Source organism: Ischnura elegans, chromosome 1 (assembly GCF_921293095.1).
Source record: "Ischnura elegans chromosome 1, ioIscEleg1.1, whole genome shotgun sequence".
In the NCBI taxonomy this organism is placed as follows: Eukaryota; Metazoa; Arthropoda; class Insecta; order Odonata; family Coenagrionidae; genus Ischnura; species Ischnura elegans.
Genome location: NC_060246.1, coordinates 95,568,620 through 95,588,753, shown reverse-complemented (window position 1 = coordinate 95,588,753; position 20,134 = coordinate 95,568,620). Strand labels below are relative to the sequence as shown.

The 20,134-nt window shown below is 36.7% G+C and overlaps 1 protein-coding gene across 1 annotated transcript; it reads left to right on the top strand.

Moving 5' to 3' along the window:
* The first annotated feature begins 288 nt into the window (after nucleotides 1-288).
* On the top strand, nucleotides 289-17,077 carry LOC124166749 (luciferin 4-monooxygenase-like). The gene is made up of 13 exons (XM_046544424.1): nucleotides 289-580; nucleotides 3,739-3,905; nucleotides 4,454-4,661; nucleotides 5,481-5,666; nucleotides 9,009-9,141; nucleotides 10,134-10,290; nucleotides 12,009-12,179; nucleotides 12,626-12,752; nucleotides 13,857-13,903; nucleotides 13,993-14,097; nucleotides 14,241-14,369; nucleotides 15,212-15,386; nucleotides 16,745-17,077. Exons 1-13 carry the CDS (start codon nucleotides 304-306, stop codon nucleotides 16,852-16,854), a joined length of 1,992 nt encoding a protein of 663 aa, XP_046400380.1. The 5' UTR covers nucleotides 289-303; the 3' UTR covers nucleotides 16,855-17,077.
* The last annotated feature ends 3,057 nt before the right edge of the window (nucleotides 17,078-20,134 follow it).

Sequence of the window (20,134 nt, the reverse complement as noted above, 5' to 3'; positions counted from 1 at the left end):
GAAAATGTTCACATTTTTAAAATGAGAAGCCTTGAAATTTAAGTTCTCCAATAAGCAGCTCTGGGTTAGAAAAGGCTAACGACTTTCGGCTAATGGAGCGTATTACATTTCACATGAAAGCACAGTTTTGTTGAGTGTAGCGAGCGCTGGTTGGTTGTAGTGTTCGTTTTTTTTACTATCTGACGTTCTAGCAAGCACCCAACGCCTCTCTCAACCACATTTACGCGTGAAGAAGCTGCCTTTTCCTCACCAAAGCGATTCGATTATTTTTTTCTTATTATTTCGTTTAATTTCCGCAACGTGATGCGCCGCGGGCGACGGGTGTGGATGTCACCATCTTCTCACGCCACTCCGTCCGCTTGGTCCTGGTTCGCTTCCCTCCCCCTCTCTTCATCGCTCTCCACAACGCTACGTGTCCGAAGGCGTCTGCTCAATCAATTCGTTATCCTTTTACGACGGGACGCCACTCGTCCTCAGGCAGTCGACGCCGACAGACCCGACAGTGCGCGCATCCGAAGGTCTGGTGGATTGTACCCAATAATTTCCAGTGGCACAGAACAGTGTTGGCCAGTTTCATCAGGTTAGCATCCGGACACCTACTTTGCAGGGATGAATGTTAGAAAAAAATTGAAAAGCTATTGAAGAGTGTGGAAAAAAGAGTGCGTTATTTTATTTAATGGTTGAACAAATGGAAAGTTAATTTATAAGATATCGTGTTTCCGGTGTACACTTTCTGGTGGAACTTTCAATTCGCCCAACAGGATTGTGTGCTATGTTTTGGCCGTGAATGTCGAGAAAATTCGTCCTGCTTCTGCCAGTGTTGTCCTCAAATTATTTCAAGAAGTGTTTGCGATATTATTTGTAGATGACTAATTGACTTGAGGGGTGTTTTTTAAGAAATTAATCTATATTCAAAGTGAAAACTAACGTGGGAATTCACGGAAGGGGCATTATTGTGAGAATTTCTAAGGATCTTCGATTAATATTGAAAACTTTAGTTTCTCGCTTAAACGCTTGGATATATCATCACTGATTGAAAACACCCTTTTCCTTCGAGGATACGAGCCTAAAAATGATAGTGAATCGGTATTATGGAGCAAAAATATGCTATAGGAGACGTCATTGTCCTGCGTAAATTTGCCAAAAAAATTCTAGACGACTTTTACAGGGAAATATGTAGGTTTAACGCCCACTGGTCACAAAGCCTTGATGAAGAAGGTAAATTTTATGGCGAGGATCAATGGTCTGTACGATACAGTAAGGATAAACACAGTAGAGCCGATAACATTTAACCATTCTTATCATTTGAATCCATTGATGAGATGATTATCAGCTCGAAATAATAATGCATTCTGGCAGTTGGATTTATGAAATATCGATTTTTTTAACTAAGAGCCAAAGCGGTTCACCTTTTGACTTCTTGCTATGCCCTCTTTTTGGGGTTCCTTCATTTTACACCGCAAGGAGAAGGTCGCTGCAATTGTCAAATTATTTCATTCAGTGCACTGAAGAGCGTCGTAGAAGCCACTTGTACCACACCGGTCAAGTGAGGTGTGGCATGCCATATGAGCAACAATTCCCTTTTTTAAAGTTTCAGTCTTATATTATACGAGTAGGATAGAATAGAATAAAATATGAATACTTTGGAATGATTAATAAACGACCAATATCCACGGATGGAATAGTTAAAAGTGAAACCTCGATGTTTTGTAGAAATCCAAACTTCGATTAGATCGATTTCCACAGAATCAAGAAAATTAATGCGCAGAGTAATATACGCAGAGTAACGTGATCAAAACTCAAAAACAATAAATGAACAGAATAAATGGAAGTAATAACGATGCACTGAATTGTTGAGGCCTTTACTTTGTAGAATTCCATATTTAATGTTTGGAAGGAAATTTCTTAGCTTTTCTACATAAAAATATGAGTAGGCATAGGCGGATCCAGGTGGGGGGGGGCACGGGGGCACGTGCCCCCCCCAAACCCTTAAAAATATGCTAGATTTTTAATACGGTCCCATTATCATTTCGTTCGTTTTGTACGATGAGGTATCCTTGTGCCCCCCCCTGAACAAAATCCTGGATACGGCCTTGCTTGTGCCCCTCCCAGAAAAAAATCCTGGATCCGCCCCTGTGAGTAGGGATTGATTAATATGATGCACTATATGTACTAATAGGACAAATATTAGGGAGAAAGTTATAATTTTATTGAGTTACGTGTTGAGTGCAAAAAAGATATCGTTTTGAGAATTTTATGTTTCTTGTGCAATGGTTACAAATCGCACTTACCTTTGTAATGTTGAAATATCTTTGTATTTACCCTTTCAAACACTGCATATGTATAAGGATGCACATTTTTCTTTTTTACCCATTAGACGTTGCCCGCGGCAGTTAGATGAACTGAAAAAAAAACTTCTTCGCCACCAGAGAATGACAGCTCCACTATTCCCATTTGTTAAGTTTCAGCCTCAAGTCTCGAATGCTCCAAAAAAGTAACCACGGAGTCAAGATTCTACTTACAGCATATCCTTCAATTGAAAAAAAACCGATGGAATGAGCGAATGAATTAATGGGTGTAATTTATGAAAGATTTCTCTGAATTCAATTATAAAAATTGACGATAAAAGCTGCGGTTCCCCCAAAATGCATGATAAATTCTGCCTGCCTTTGCATGAAGACACTATGCGAGATGTAGGAGATGGTAGACAATGCGAATTGACCCTTTCATTGGGAAAGAAATACAGATAATAAAAGGAATTTACATCACAAGACGACAGCATTAACCGACGAAATAGGATAGGCTAATGCATTGCCTTTTATCGCAGCAATAAGGTGTTACTATTCATGAACTGTTAGAAGAAGAGTACAATTCTTCATTTTCCTAAAAAGACAAACCTAAAAGTCAACTTGTTAAAAAGTGCAAGGTCTTCCTATTCCCTATGCCCATTCCAATTCACCATCACTGCTGTCTGAACAAATTATCATTTAAGTATTTTATCGATTCAGGTAGGTTTTTATGGAGCATTTTGCAAATTTACCCGTCTTATATCCCCCCCCTAATGAACATTCCTCTTCAATTTGTGATGAGGCAAACTCCCTTTTATTCTATCTGTAATCATTTACTCTTTTTACTCCTCGCTATCTTACCTATCATTATTCCCTCTAGCATGGATTTCAATATTCCCTCTGCGACCATTACTTGCTCCATCCTAACCATCTGTCTCCTTCGCATCTCATCGAGAAGTTTCCTTTCGTCACCCTCCACGTCAAGCACTTCATCATTTCTTTTCCTCTGCATCCACTTCACCTTCCCCATTATTCAACACACCCACAAATCGAATGCCTCTAGGTTAATATATCTCGATCTCTCCTAACTTTCCATGTTTCCGCACCGTAAAGCGCTACACCATAGATCAGAAAAGCACTAAATTAAAGGGAGAAACTTAGGCACGAAAAAGTTGAACATTACTTAAATAAGATAAAATCAAGAAATGATACTGATATCCAGAAATTTCTCTCTGCTATAGGACTAAATTTTAATTGGGGTTCGATGGAACACGCAAACCAAAAATACCTGAAACTATAACTAAATATACATGTCAGCTAATTTGGCTGCTGCAGATGAGTGAATTGATCCACAAAAAATCAAGCCAGACACTTCCTTCCGACACACACGACCCTTCAAACTTTCGACTCGATCTAAATAGATGCTAACTCTGTTTTGTCGATTTTACAGGTATCTCCAACCCAAAAATTTCAAACATGGTGTTCGGACCGGATAAGGTGATCATTTCGCCGTGGGCTGAGAGGCAACTCGACATTCCGACTGACGTCACTCTGCCAGAGTTCATCTTCCGCTCGCTACGGGAAAAGTTACCCTCCATGGGAGATCAGCCTTTCGTCGTAAGTTGGCAAAACCACGCCATCTTCCTCCAATTGTACTGACAACCCCAACAAACTTGTTTGCGGTCGTCAGAGTTTGGGTTCAATAAATTGAGTCAAAGTGCTTTTTTATTTATTTTTTATTTTATCTTGGATGATTTTTATAATAATTTTTGTATGGAAAAATCCAAATTTCTGTAAAGGTAAACTTGGATGAGTCAAGAGAAATTTCTCAAATAGTAATTTATTTAGAGAATGCGTTTTTGTTCGTGAAAATCGTCAACAATCGATTCTACTGGCCTCTAAAAAAAGACACTGCTCAATTAAAAATTAGAATGAAAAAACCGATTATTGTAAATCATTATTTCCAATCAAGCTAATGCTACCAATGGGTATGTCGAAAAAATTAATAAAAATTATACGATTTCGCTATACTACTACGCACAACGCTACTACGCTTCTCACCGCGACAGCAACACTATTAAAAGGCTTCCTCAACGCTCATAGGAAGCACAATCATTTCTGAGAAGGTCATGTTGAATGTTTGTAAATAAAATTTTGAATTCCAGGTCGATGTTGTCACAGGTAAGTCAGTCCCTTTCTCGAAACTGGAGGACATGTGCAAGTCTTTGGCTGCTTCCTTGTGGCAGCGTGGTCTCAGAAGAGGAGGGTTGCTGTTTTTCGCGACCTACGAATCTGCCCTCGTGTACGTGGTGCAGATCGCTTGCTGGATGTGCGGCGCAGCCGCGCGCGGATGCTATCCGTTCGAGTCTCCGGGTGAGTACACAAAAGTTTCATTGACCGACTCAGGTTTCGACGTGTACACTATGACATTTTCAAAGGTAAGACATGGTGTAAATGTCGAAAGCTAGGTCGGTAAATTAAGCTTTTGTGGAATATACAACTCAGTGTATCTTACATTATGTTTCCTATCACCAACTATCGCCATCCAGTATTAAGTTGATCTATTCACTATGATAAACAAAGATATCATACTACCCTCTTAAATTCATTTCACAGCTCTAGAGTACCTGATGATGACTTCAAGCCAATCGAAAGGCATGTTGTAGAACTGTGAAGTAAATTTAAGTGAGCAGAACGATATCTTTATTTATCATTGCGTATAGAATCGAAACCAGTGTCAGACCATTAAATAATTTGTGGAAAATACAATATTAGTGTATCGGTTATTATGTCCCCCGATTACAAATTTCACTAAACTCATGTATTTATTAAGTGTGCAATCTAGTTATTTCGTAAAATAGCAATTATTATTATTATCGACTGCACACTTTTCAAAGTGTATCTATCTTTTACGTATGTATGTGTATCCTTTAATATATGTTTTTCCTGATGACCTAATTATGATAACAGATGACTTGCATTGCTTTGATTTATATGTATATTTGTAAGCACTACTCGCAAATGTTTATGGAACCCACTGACAAGTCCAAGTGGCTTAGTGGGACCTAGGTTGATGTAGTAATATTTAACCTTTTAATGTGCATTGTATTCTTGTATTTTTGAATAAATTGTTAAAATTAAAAAATTATTATTATTATCATCATCATCATCATCGTTATTATTTTGCCGCAGAGGAGATGGAGCGTCAACTTCGGGAGAGCCAGCCCAACGTGGTGATGTGCGACCCAGCCACGGCGACAATTCTCTTGCCCATCCTGGCGTCCCTCGACCTTCCGCAGGTGAAGATCCTCTCCCTCGACGGACAAGTGGACGGGGCCGAGGCGATCGAGGACCTCCTCGAGAACGACCACGCTCCCCGTAAGACCTGCCACACTTACCCTCGACTGGTTATTTTTATCAAAGCAATGGTTCCTGAGTTCACTTCGTGTAATGGTGACATGATAGATTCAAAAAGAACCGTTCATATATTCCACACATGAGTTTTCAATAAATACTGAGTGGAATAAAACAGCGTTTATTTTTTAAATCTATCTGGTCTTTTTGCTTTTTTTAACTTCTGGAATTGTTTCTCGTTTAAAACTTATGGCTTCATGTTGAAGCTAGAAGAATTATAGATTCCACGAAGTTATTATGCCTGATATTATCTTATAATGCATTCGTCTTAAAATTTTAAGGGTACCTACACAAAGTATACTTACTCTTGTCAACATTTGACATTATCTAAAATTTATCACATGTAAAATGTATGATTGGAGAAAATATGCTGAGAACGGGTCTATTCTGAAAATTTAAACGTTACAGTAACTTTTAAACTAGTGAAAGGTCATGAAAAAAAATAAAATAAAACCAGTGGAGACAAAGTTATATGACATCTTGAAGAGGCTCATTAGGATCTCGCCGGAAAGCTTAGTTAAAGCTCGAAACGTAATAACAGCGATTGGTCCTATACCTTAATGAAATGGAAACTGTGCGAAACATTGCATTTATTAATTATTTATTTATAATAGGGTGGTTTCCTATTATTTTTTTATTGCCTAAATCGAAAGATTATTACTCCTGAAGTACGTATTTCACGCTTTTAGATTTTTAAATGACGATATCTATTTTTCGCGATTAAATGAAAAGTGAAAAATTTCAAGCGCGCAAAAACGCGACGCGTAAGTAGGAAAGTCCGTGCGACGCATTTCTGGTTCCCCCTCTCTCCTTGTGAAGTGACCTTGATCGAGGCTCTGAGCGCTGATAGGACGCAGGATGCTAGCGGATAGCAGAGTACCTTGCTGAATGGTAGCGCTTGGCTTAAAAAAGGTTTATTAATACCTTATCAAACGAAGAAAACTTTCCGACCTTAGCCAGTTTTAATAGGTGATTATTAAGACATGTTTCCCTGAGCTCTGTGCCTCATGAATGCATTGGTAACCTCAGACGATGTATAACTCCTATCCTCTCGTGTAGAAACTAGGTCCCTGTGACGTCACGCGGAGAGGAATCGCATGGGCGCCAATCTGGCCTTTTTCAAATGAGGATAAAATTTGACCCTTGCCATTCGTCAAAACCGGTATTTCAAAAACCAAATAATTTGTGTATTATGAATACACTAATGGTGGGTAACGAATCGCAATCAATGCCTATCGTTTTCTTTGATGAAGGAAACTACCCTATTGGCTATAATACTGCCGGATTCTGCAAAGGCTTAAGACTCTCTCTAGAACGACAAGGGCCTCCTTTAATACGTAAAGGAGGCCGTGCAGGGGCCCCTGACCCCTGTACGATCATTATTGCGTTAGTGTTACGTTATGGTGGCTCATTAGCTCGGCAAAAAGCTTTAAGATCTTATATTGCACTTGCGAGGATTAGTATACATTTTAGCTATAACATTGCCATCTTTTGAGTACTGACAGATTTCCTCTCCAATTTTCAACGGCCGAAACATGGGTGTACCCAGGATCAAAACTAGGAGGGGCGAGCCATGGTTGTTCAAGTCGTGGGTAAGATTTAAGCGGGGAAAAGGTAAAATTATTAATTTTTAAAATTATTTGCTTGAAAAAATATTATTTCCGTAGAGACATTTGCGATTTTTGCTTTTATGAGGGGGCAGCTGCCCCCTCCTGCCCCTCGCTGGGTACGCCCATGGGCCGAAGGAGTTGATACATGAAAGTAGCTTGATGATCAAATTCAAGCTATGAATATTGTATTAACCATTAAAATAAAACAAGTAACTTAAGTAATGAATTTAAAGGTCTGAAAGATTGATTGATGTTCCATTTTTATTTATTTAAAATTAACGTAATATTACGAGATAAGTCAAATGAAATGCGGCGCAATGAGTGATGAAGTAAGGAACCATCTACGCAAATCTTTATTGCACCGTTCTGTTTCATTTCCGCTCGTAGTCTCCTCCACACTATGCATTTGGTGGTATTTATTCCTCTCGGCCATGAGTTATGCAATCATAGCTTTGCGGGATGAGGTTCTTCCCAATCCTCTTACAGTAATAGCTTCTACCTTGAGTTCGTCACCAATCAATCCACATCACCATGAATCGCGAGCCATCTGTCAACCTGTGTACAGCCATGCATTGGGCATTACAGCTAAAATTATCCTGAGAAAAATATTCTTTCTTCTGTCTTAAATCGTCATTTTTCTGATTTTTCATACAATTAATTAATATTTAATCAATCCTTTTCAGTTTTTATCGAAAACGCCAGGAAAATTATAAACAGGAGCAGGTACAAAACGTTTGAACTTGGGAGTTTAATCCTTAATACTACGGCCTATTGTATACTTTTGAGAACCTATACTCATGCATACGCTTACGTATCGTGAGACTGAAGTTTTGTTCGAGTAAAGTAAAAGTAGTGTTCATTCACACCCATGGCACAATTTGTTAGTGGGCACGTGATCTCATTCCACCTAGATGATAATCCAACGATCTAAATTTCGTTAAAATATTTTTCCTTTCAAAAAGGCTTTTTCAGTCATCAGTAGACTTTTGAATAACGTAAATACTCAAAAACTCTAAGAAAACAGTATTATTCGTGGTTTAACATATTATTTTAAGATTGCTTTGCTTAATACGAGTTCAGTAATGATTTGAACATAATAATAATGCTAAAATAAAATGAATATTGACTTGCACTTTTCGCGAGAGACTCCCGGCACTCTTAAGTTAAAATTATTCTATCGTGAGACTCCATATAATCTAAAATATATTAAATTATTGAGTGTATGTAGGTTTTCTGCAGTTGTTTCCCAAAGACAAATTGGCCTAAGAAAATGTTTCAGGTCAGATAACTCAACTTTATTCCTCTCTACCCATTCGTTTTCGTCCGATGACTTGATGATTTTCACGAATCATTTTATTTTGTATCTTGCAATGCGGCAGCCAACTGTCGGAGTTGATAAGATGAAACATCTTATTCTCCTTCCCACTCACCTTGCCTTCAAACAGAAAATATTATATTTGAGTAAAGGTCCCCAAAAAAATTAGGGTAACGATATCAAATTGATGAAAATGGCAAAGGAAAAGGATTCGCCATAGTTATTTATTTCCGTAACGCTCTTTTGATTTTGTTATTCGGTTTATGGCCATTCAGTATCATGAAAAATCTACTACCATCCTGAGTTCAAGTTCTCCATCATCAAGTTCTCCATCGGATTATAGTTGTTTTAATAACATAAAAATCTGTTTTATTCTTTCAGCTCTTCCAGAAGATATCGGAATATCACCCCAGGAGGACATCGCTTCCATTTTCAACACTAGTGGCTCCACTGGGCCTCCCAAAGGATGTGCTCACACTCATTACAACCTAATTGCTCTACTCTGCAACGCCAAGTACGAATGAGAAAGATTATTATTTTTCGTATCGAGTATTTATTTTTTTACAATTAGCGTTACCATCTTTGACGACATGAAAATCACCCTTTTAATGCACATATATTTAAGATTTTCTTATTTATCCAGTGTCAAACGTCAGCCCATTAATGCATGCGACCGCCTCAATTATATTTACTAATCATCATTACATAACAGTGGCAACATATAATCTATCTATCTAATAATAAATATCTACTATCAGCACTAATGATTACGGAAAACTCTAAAACGAGCTATTTAGCTGGTCAAGATTGCCAGATAACATTTCAAGGTGAATATGATTTATAATCTCCAACATTAGCATCAAAACAAGGAGAGAAATTATGGACATTTTTTTCAAAGTGAAATATACCTTGTTTATCAGCGGTGAAAAATTATCCATAGCCACCAATATTTTTGCCAATAGGATTAAACCTCAAACATAACCATGGAAATTAAATAATACAATTTTAATAATAATTAAATTTTCGAAGGTACCAATCCAATGCAAAAGGAGGAATAACAGTTATACCAAGCGTAGCAAAACCAAATCAAAGAGAAAATACATCACTGTCGTTACAAAAAAAAGGTTCACGTGTTAAACTTCTTGATCGGATAATATTGAAAATAATTCAACGATAGGTAGCAAATCTGAACAAGTAACAAGTAACTTTAACAGTATCAGATGAAATATAAAATATATCCTCATCGTTGCTCACACGTCTATACACACCTAAATTATGCCTGCTACTCATTTTGCATTAGTTTCATCTCCACTGACCATGTTGAACTGGGAATATTATTCGGCAAATAGTTTTTTAATTACGACACTCGGCACATTTTCACATGTTCATGGTACACACAGACAAATCTGGCACTGTCAATCGCTTAAAAATTTTCTGAATTTCTATTATTTTATATTTACTAGTATCTACAAGAATTTAAAAATGCAATGGAATGTTTTTCCTCAGAGGATTGATGGGGAGCGGCGCTCTGTTCACTCAAATGCCGAATTTTGCTGCTGGTACAATGGTGTGCATCGCCCATAGCGTTTGGATGGGCTACAGTTATTTATCCCTGTCAAAGTTCAGTTTTGACACATTCATCGGCTACATTCAGAAATACAAGGTGAGTTTTCGCTTTAATCTGTTACTTCCATGGTCGTGACCCCTTGGGGAGTCCAACGACCCCTTTCACAGGGGCAATCAAAGAAGACTAAGACTTGGAGTCACGAAAAAGTAACGAATGTAATTTTATGATTGCGCGCCACCGCAAAATGAGAATAGGGTGGTTTCCTATTATTTGCCTAAATTTTATTGCCTAAATCGAAAGATAATTACTCCTGGAATACGTATTTCACGCTTTTATTTTTTTAAATGACGATATCTATTTTTCGCGACTAAAGGAAAAGTGAAAATTTTCAAGCGCGCGAAAACGCGACGGCTAAGTATGAATGCTGGGAAAACTCCGTGTGACGTCGTTCTGGTTCCCGCTGCCGCAAGTGAGGTGATCTTGGGGCGAGGCTCTGAGCGCTGATACGACGCAGGATGCTAGCAGGTAGCTGAGTACCATGCTAGCTGGTAGCGCTTGGCTTAAATAAGGATTACGAATACCTTATCATAGGAAGAAAACTTTCCGACCTTAGCCAGTTTTAATAGGTGATTATTAAGACATGTTTCCCTGAGCTCTGTGCCCCATGCATGCATTGGTAACCTCAGACGATGTAAAACTCCTATCTACTCGTATAGAAACTAGGTCCCTGTGACGTCACGTGGAGTGGCACCGCATGGGCGCCAATCTGGCCTTTTTCAAATGAGGATAAGATTGACCATTGCCATTCGTCTAAACCGGCATTTCTAAATCCAAATAATTTGTATATTATGAATACACTAATGGTGGTAACGAATCGCAATCAATGCCTTTCGTTTTCTTTGATGAAGGAAACTACCCTATTTGTGTGTGTGCCGCAGAATTTAGAAGATTGAGAACCACTCCATCAAACCCTTCCTAGGTCATGAAATTGCATCTATCATAGATGCATAAAGTCAGGGGCGGTCTGGCCAGGTCGGCTGGTCGGCGATCGCCGAAGGCCCCAAGCTTAGGGGGCGCCCACAACGCTCGCGTCTATCGTGCAGCGTATATGAAAGAATTAATAAAAAAAGCCTCAGATTGCTCAAAGTTTTTTTGAAATTATAAAATTCTACGTTTTCATTATTTGCTTTACACTGCATACAAACTCATTATAATAAGAATATATAAAATATAAATAAAATAAAAGTGTCAGAATATAAAACAGAACCTAATGCTTTTTTTGAAAGGGTTATTCGAAAAGGTAATTTGACAGTTTTTTTAGATTTCAGCGCAGTTTCAAGGAATAAATTCACTAAAGAATAGATAATAGAACCATGGTACAATATTAAATTTTATATGCTGTGAAATTCTCACCTTTCATTGTATTTTTTCTTACGGATCTGCTTCTTTATTGAGTTTTAACTTGTTTTTTAAGAGCCAAACAGCGTCAAAATCTATTTCCGGGAACCCAATTTCCTAAAATTTTCCGGTGGAGAACCCCGGAGCCCCCTGTAAGGGGGGCCCCATCGTGCGCCCTAGCCGAGGGCCCCCAATCACCCCAGACCGCCCCTGCATAAAGTTAAATCTATTTTGTAGATTTGGACCATTATTGTTATTGATAAATATTTAACGATAAATGTATCTAATAAAAAATAATTAGCAACAAAATAATATGAATTTATGTGGCCAATTGGTATCCCAGTACGATCAATTACATTCTATATATTATCCTGTGTATATTGCGTTTAAAAGGGAGTCTTGAATATTTCTTACAGCCAGTTTCTGTGTTCCTGTATGGTTTCGTGGCAAAGTGGTTTGCTCGAATGCCAGGAATAAACTCCCAAACTCTAGGATTCATCGAGAGATTGACGAGTGGAGGCACCCATTTGGATTTTGAGACCTCAAAACTTCTGACCCAAAATTTCCCTCAAGCCAAGATTGTTCAGGTAAGATGCAATGATAATGTCTATTTAAGATTTTTTAATGTAACGCTTCCTATTTTTCAAAGTTTTAAGGTTAACCTCGTTAGTCCTGGGACATATGTACCGTTATTTTTGGTCTGATTTTCATGTTTTCTTTTTTATTAGTTGTTAATGAACAACATTAGCGATTTCTGTGAGTCATGCTTCTGTCTGATGCTGTCATCTGTCAGGAAGCACTGAACTAGTTGCAATACGACATTTCACTTAGCAGAGTAAAAATAAATTTCAAACAACGATGTATTTCATGCAATAGGTACGCTAGGACCGAGGAGGTTAAAATTGCTCCATAATTTTGCTGGTAGACTAATCTTTCTACATGAAGACTATTGATGAATCAAATGATTACAAACCAGAATTTATGGGTGTTATATTTTCTGGTGATGTAATGCCACTATTCTTACTTCTCGCAGTTGTTTGGTATCTCCGAAGTTCTCTATGTTTCCGGCACTGAATGTGGAGAAGGAATTGAGAATATCGGCGAAAGTCCAGAAAAGGCAACAGCTGTGGCAGGAATAAAAGCGGTTGAAATGGATGGGGGTGAGTGTAAATGATTCTCCTCTCAGAAATTTACCATAATTTCATTAATTTTAGAGCCTGATATTTATGTTTTGCGTACGAATAACATGTATTATCTGGCTAATCTACGGGGATTAACAGCATAACCATTTTTTTCAATTTATTTACGCCTGGATTGCATAGACCATTTTCAGATGGCGGAGATATGCTCCAAGAAGAGGTATTCGGAAATTTATTTCTTTAGATAGCCGGTTGAAAGAAAATGAATTTTGGCTGGATCAAGAGAAAAGGAAATAACACTATGCAAATATATATTATTCGGAAAGAGTGATCGTAGCCGTCGCGAGGTTCTGAGAGGGTGATCTATAATACCAGGCGACACTAGTGGCCTTTGGCAACTGTTCAATAACTCCATACCATAAAATTAATTATTCTTTTGCAATGGATTCCAGCGACTCCTAGTGCGTAATTCTGCGTAAAATTGGGTAATAGGGGACTTAAGTAATAGTAGCGAGCGTGACTAAATCCTTTTTCCCAGGAATCCTTTTTGGTAGGAGTTGAAAGTGTGAAAACTTTGCTTTTTCCATGTGGTGATTTATTTTGTCCGACAATGGTTTCGTTATAGCGTAGCATGTTCAAGATGGAAAACTTTGAAAATGTCACGCTGTAACGAAACCATGGTGGAACAAAATAAATTACCACATGAAAAAAGCAAAGTTTTTAGTCGTTCAACTCTTACAATAGGGGACTTGTTTACTACATCGGGAAATGATGTGTCTCTCCCACAAACTATTATCTTTAAATAAGACATTTTTTTCCCCGGCGTATGATGTAAGTGAAGTCTTCACGGGTTCTCAACCGGGTGAGTTCATTGTAGGCCGAAGTTTCTATAGCTGCCCCTGCCATCGTCTCTTCTTGACCTGAAGGAGAAGCGGAGAAGATTCCACTTGTATTATCTTTAAATATTATTATTAATGTATATATGTTATGCTGGAAAACTGGAAACATAATAAAAGGCTATGTAATGAGCAGTTAATAATTATTACAATGGATTGCAATAAAATTATTAAAATAAAATGCGAACGACTCATCAAAAGTTCTTATTTTTAAATATCTCCATTTCAGAATTTTGTTTGTCTACCGGAAAAGTGCTGCCGATGGTTGAAGCCAAGGTAAGATATCATGATTCAGAACTGCTTACTAAAAAATTGTGATTATTTGCCAGCTAATTTTAATTTTATGTTTTCCCATCGACCCTCAGGTGATTGATGTATTTACTAGTTCGGAACTTGGCCCGATGGAGAAAGGGGAGCTGCTCGTTCGGAATCCTTACACGGCAAAAGGATACATAACATCCGATCAAAAGGTAAAGGTAAAGTGATTTCTCACTGGATGGTCGATTACAGGCATCAAAAACATTCAACTTTTCCCTAAGCAATTCTAATAGTATGGAATATTCTTCTCGGGATGATATCCGACTGAAAATTTTGAACTTCATCTTTTCTTCAGGATCGGTATAAATGCGGAAAGGATGAAGATGGTTGGTTTCACACAGGCGATTACGTCTGCTTTGATCAAGCTGGAAACCTTTACTCAATAGATCGGACTTCAAATGTTTTCAAATATTTTGATCATGTGGTAAGTGCAATTTTATCTCTAAATATCCCGCCAGAACTCCAGAAACCCTACTAAATGCAGTCACCGCTTAGTCTATGGCACACACATACATCACTACGAGAGAAAATATTTTGTGTTAATTCCCAAGCATGATTATCGCTGAGTATCGATGAAATTACAGTAATGGCTGAAAGTAAACTGGTAGAAAATTTGAAACTAAGGGCCGTATTCATAGTCGCATCTTGAGCATTTGCTTGACGAAGATCGTCTCAAGCATGAGCTTACTCGCAATTTCCGTTTCATAGCCGCAAAACAAGACGGTATCAAGTCGTTGTTGAATGAGACGAGCTTTATCAATATCGCCATGTAATAAGGCGAGCTAAGATTCATTTTCCTCTTTGATCGCCAAATGCATTCCTTCCCTCTTCTTTCAAATACGCGTTCTCATATCTTTTATATCAAATTATTTTAGTCTAAAGTGCACAAATTTAATTCCACTATGCTAGTTCCCTCCTCAACTTTCCGTTCGATGGCTTAAAAAATAGCTTCTTCCTTCAATAAAAAATCAATTTTTCTATGCTTTCTGCAGGTGTTTTTTTTTTATTTATGCAAGACAGATCATACCTTCCTCCAGTGGCGGATCCAGAGAGGGGTTCGATGGGGCTATACTCCCCACCCCCTTGAGGTATCGAATTTACACTAAATAAAATTATAATTTTATTCGGACCCCCACTACTGCTGGGAGGTTACTATTGCCTACCCCTATCCTGGATCTGTCACTGCTTCCAGGTATCGGATCTCTTTACTTGCGCCATGAATTATTTTTTAAATGTGAATTAATGTTCTCTTTTATTGTTATCTAGGTGGCTCCCATTGAAATTGAGGCTGTACTGTCCATGCATCCGTCAGTGCTCAATTGCTGCGTGATCCCTGTGCCTGACGCGGAGGCTACGAATTTGGCTAGGGCATATGTGATGCTGAAGCCAGGCGATGAGAACCAAAGCGCTACTGCAGACGAACTGGCCAGTTACGTTAAAGGTGAGAAAAAAGTTTTCCAGATATTCCGAGATTATCGCGGGCTATGGATAAATGTATTTATCACCTAATTAATCCTATCCTATGCAATTGTTTACGCTACGAGTAATTTCCTCCCAGAATGTTTTATAAATCCTTTTGTTTAATAATTTTTTTAATTCTGCAGTAAAAATAATGAATAATCCTGATTATCCTATATATCTAAAAATAATAAATAATGCTATGAATTTTTTTGGTACTATGCAGAGGTGAAGCTTAAAAGGGATCTGAGAGATTGAGAATACCCTACATGATTGCACTGAAACACTTAGTTTATATATTTATGCTTCAAGTATTATATTTTTTCCGCTGAGGCAGAGTGGTAGGGTGACATGAGGAGGAAAAAATACTAGGGGCCGGTTTTATAATATCTGGTAAACGCTAATCATAGGATCATACAGCCTTTAACTTTACCTACGAGGGGTGTTAAGTTCTGGTTTTCTTCGGTGTAAGATCAGACTTCAAGCTAACCAGATTTTTTAGCCACCACCAGGTAATGCTGAAGCCAATGCGTGATTTGGCAAGCTTTAATAGATATGACAGCAACAAAAAATCACTTATGATAAGAAACACAAAACTAATATGCTCCAAGCTCGTTTACATAGACACGATATAATACCCTATTATACACTAATGAAAGATGATAACAGATGTGGTCATGTATGAAACATAAAATGGTAAATGAAAAAGAAGTATAACAGTGATGAAGAACTGTTACAAGGCCAATGTATTGGCTCATTTACTGAGTACCATAGAAAAATTGAATTTATATTGGACTTGAAGCATGGGGCACACACAGGGAATTTTCATTACGCTGAATAGCAATGTGGTCAAACACCCCCCAAATTAACCTCACCGCTTCAGACTGGGTCTCAATCATGCGACCTTGCGCCTCACTTATTATCTCACATCAGTTTTACATCCACTCGCGTCACTCCTCGACACGCAGGAGAAAATTTCTTTTATGATCGATATAATGAAGCGATGTTGTAAATGTTCATGGTAATGGGATGAAGGGATAAGTGAAAGGAAAGGAAAGAGATAAGCCGACGACCGTCACGATATATTAACATTTGAGCTTCACCTTTCCTAATAAATAATCCATTATTATAATTGAACACAAAAGGCAAAATAACCCAAACGTTTAAGTTTAAAATCATTTCAGCTTCGAAGTTATCTTGCTTCAACGCTTCAGGAAGCACGATTTAGAATGATATTTAATGTGTTTTGAGTTTACGCGTATCAAAGCAAAATTTTACCGATCAAAATACAATTTTTCTTTAAAGAATCTCGGTTGAATTGGGCGATTTTTATGTTTACAGATAGATTGGTCTCCCATAAGCAGTTGCATGGCGGAGTGAAACTGGTGAACGAAATCCCAATGAGAAGATTCGTCATGGTCGACAGAGAGGCTTTGAAGAAACAGCTGTAAGCAAGGCTGCCGTGGTACCGATTTTGCAGCAATATATTATTCATTCAACCTTTATCGAGGTTCTACTGGCTTTCCTAGATAATCATTATTTTCCTTATCCAATTCAATGCACCAAGAGCTTCTGGTGGAAGTAAATTAGGACGCTGCATGGTCATAAAAATGTCCAATATGATTTCACCAGCGATGTATCTTTTCGAAATATATTTTTTGTATAAATTCCATACTTAAATATTTTTATTCTAAAACTAAAATATTCTAACTAAATTTCTACATTTTCCTTACATACTTTCTCTCTACATCTCGTAATTGATGTAAATTTTCCTGCAAATTAGTCATCACAATTTTCACTGAAGGTCTTAAAATTTCTCTAAATCGGGCACCGTGATTTGTAAAATGGTCACCGGGCATCGAGCAAATTTATGTGAGCGGTACTGATAAAGAATAAATACTTCTTTCAAAAAAAACTTTTTAAAAAACACGCTTTTATTTCGCTTGGAACAAGTAATAAAAAAAATATTTAAAAAAATGGACTAAAAAGTAAAAAATAAATTTTTATATGAATAGTTCAAAGAACCTGGGTAATCCATAATATTTTCACTAATAAATTTTTGAAATGACAATTTAAAGAACCTGGGTAATCTATAATGTTTTCACTAAAAATAAAACCTCACCATAACATATTACTCCATAACATAAAAATACTACTCCACTAAATTTCTATTACATTTTATATCCGTGAGGCCCCCACGCTTTTATTTTTAGTGAAAACATTATAGATTACCCAGGTTCTTTGAATCATCATTTCAAAAATTTATTGGTGAAAATATTATGGATTACCCAGGTTCTTTTAACTATTCATATAAAAATTTATTTTTTACTTTTTAGTCCATTTTTTGAAATATTTTTTTATTACTAGTTCCAAGCGAAATAAAAGCGTTTTTTTTTTAAGTTTTCTAAAAAGAAGTATTTATTTTCTAATTTTTAGTCTTCACATCTTGCAATCGTATACTTGACCACTTTCATAAGTTTTGTTTAACTGTAAAAGCCCACCTCGTTAGTTACTGATTTATCAGTTAACAGGTCCACCAGCGAGAAGGTGAGGTTTGGCACGTGATGTGAGAGGCTTTGAGCAGCAATGCTGCTTATAAGACGCATCAACATCTTTTTAGACCCAAATTTAGCATTATTGCTTTAATTTCTTCAAATTACAGAAGAAATTTTAATACAACAATGCACATTTCTATTAGCCAATCAATTACCTATATTTCAAATGTTTGAAATACTTTCATCGATCAACTTCCTCCATTTTTTCCAAATCCAAAATTTTTCATTTTTTTTACATCTTTTTAGCTAAAACAGTTTATGAATATATAAAAACTCACATATCTTTGATTCAGGTTCTGCTACATCTTTTATTTCATTTCTCGCACTCTCGTAATTGTTACTTTATATATGAACAGCATCAGATCTAAAGCGTCTTACTTCCTTTTTGGTTTTTTCTTTCAATCTCGAAATACCTTCCGTAAAAATTTTTGCAAACATTAAATATGAAAATAGTATTGTAAATTATTGTTCCTCACCATCGTTATCATCTTCTACAAAGTCTTCAGCATTATAAACATCCAAAACGTCAGCCATTAGTTTGTTTTCATTATGAATCTAAAATTATTAGAAATTATTGCGCTTTCACGCTTTGTTTACTTTTTCAAAATAACGGCATTTTCTAGTTCAATAAAGGATATCCCTGAGAAAACTACCTTATTATGCTCTTTTGACATGTGTTAAATCATTTATAATCATCAGTAATTAACTTTCATAATTGTATATTTACTGAAATAAAGCAACTAAACATATATTTGGAATGATTTTAAACTATTCTAAAGATTTACCAAAATACATGATTGACATTGGATAACGTATTTTTTTCGAAAAAATCCGCCATGTTGAAAATTCCATATTTAAAATTAATATGTTTATAATGATCAAAATACACACTTTAGATGTTCGAAAGTGGTAAAACATTGCATTGTCACCGGGAATACGACTTCCTGTAAAGTTTCAGATCGATTGGAAGTCGGAAAGTGGTCGAATTTTCGATTGCAAGATTTAAACTAAACATATACAAACAAACAGACAGAGTGAGTTAAATAAAAGCGTGTAAAAAGCACATCTGTTTTTCAGCTTTTTTCCCATCTTTCAACCACAGGAAGACCACATTTCCCCACTTCCTGATAATAAAGGCCAACTCCTCCATAAAATTGGAAAAAACCGTCTATGATGATAATTCAAACTTGATAATTTGCTTGTCTTTTTGCCTACATTTTATGCCTACTTTACCTGGGAGTAAAAGTAATTTTGGTAAAAAAATGTAATTTTGGATCAAAATTTGGAATTAAAACCCGAAGAGTGTTTCATTTCTAATTGAAAGTATTAATGACGTCAAGTAACAACCAGACAAATTTAAATGTTTTCCTTTGGCTGCTTCACTTGCATGTCCTTGGAGTAGCCAGCCATAAGCAGAAAGCTAAAAGTAGTTCAGGAAATATACATGTGCAAGAGGTCTCGCTCTAAAATTACAAGCTGAATCAAAACTTCAATATTCACATTCCAGTCAGATACGATATTTCAGATGACCGAGCGTTTTTACAGCCAGCGCAGAGATTATTTTACTCGAGTATGGATACAAATAATTTAATAACAAAAAGGAATAGAGAAAAATAATTACACCATAATCTTCCTTGTTTGATAATAAACTTTCTAAACTTAATTTTCTAAATATATTCAAGGCTATTTATGGTAAAGTCGGCAAAATTTAGTCCTACCTAACAATTTACTAACTTGATGAAAACTCTTTTTCTATCAAATATACTAGATTAATAACAGCATAATTTATAGATAAATTGTGCATTTAATATTTTTTAAACTATTTTTGCAGTAAAATCACTTTTTTCGAGCGATGGGTTTGCGAATTCGGTGCATCGCTTGACCACCCTCAAAAAAGGGTATTTTTTCCGTTACTACTTTGAAAAATATATTAGAATGCGTTTAAAAAATTAAAATGTGGATTAAAAAACGCAGGATCGAACAAGGGAAAACAATGCGCATTTAGATTTTCATTTGTCCCTTGTAGTCTCTTCCATATTCGGATGCAAATTCAATTTCACATTTTTTTTATGCAGCGCTTTCGCTTTGCCACGGGGCCTGGAGGATAGGCCACCATGCGTTTCATGTATGTGGCAGTTGGTTGCAGATACTGCCAAACCCTTCGATAGGTCCTTCA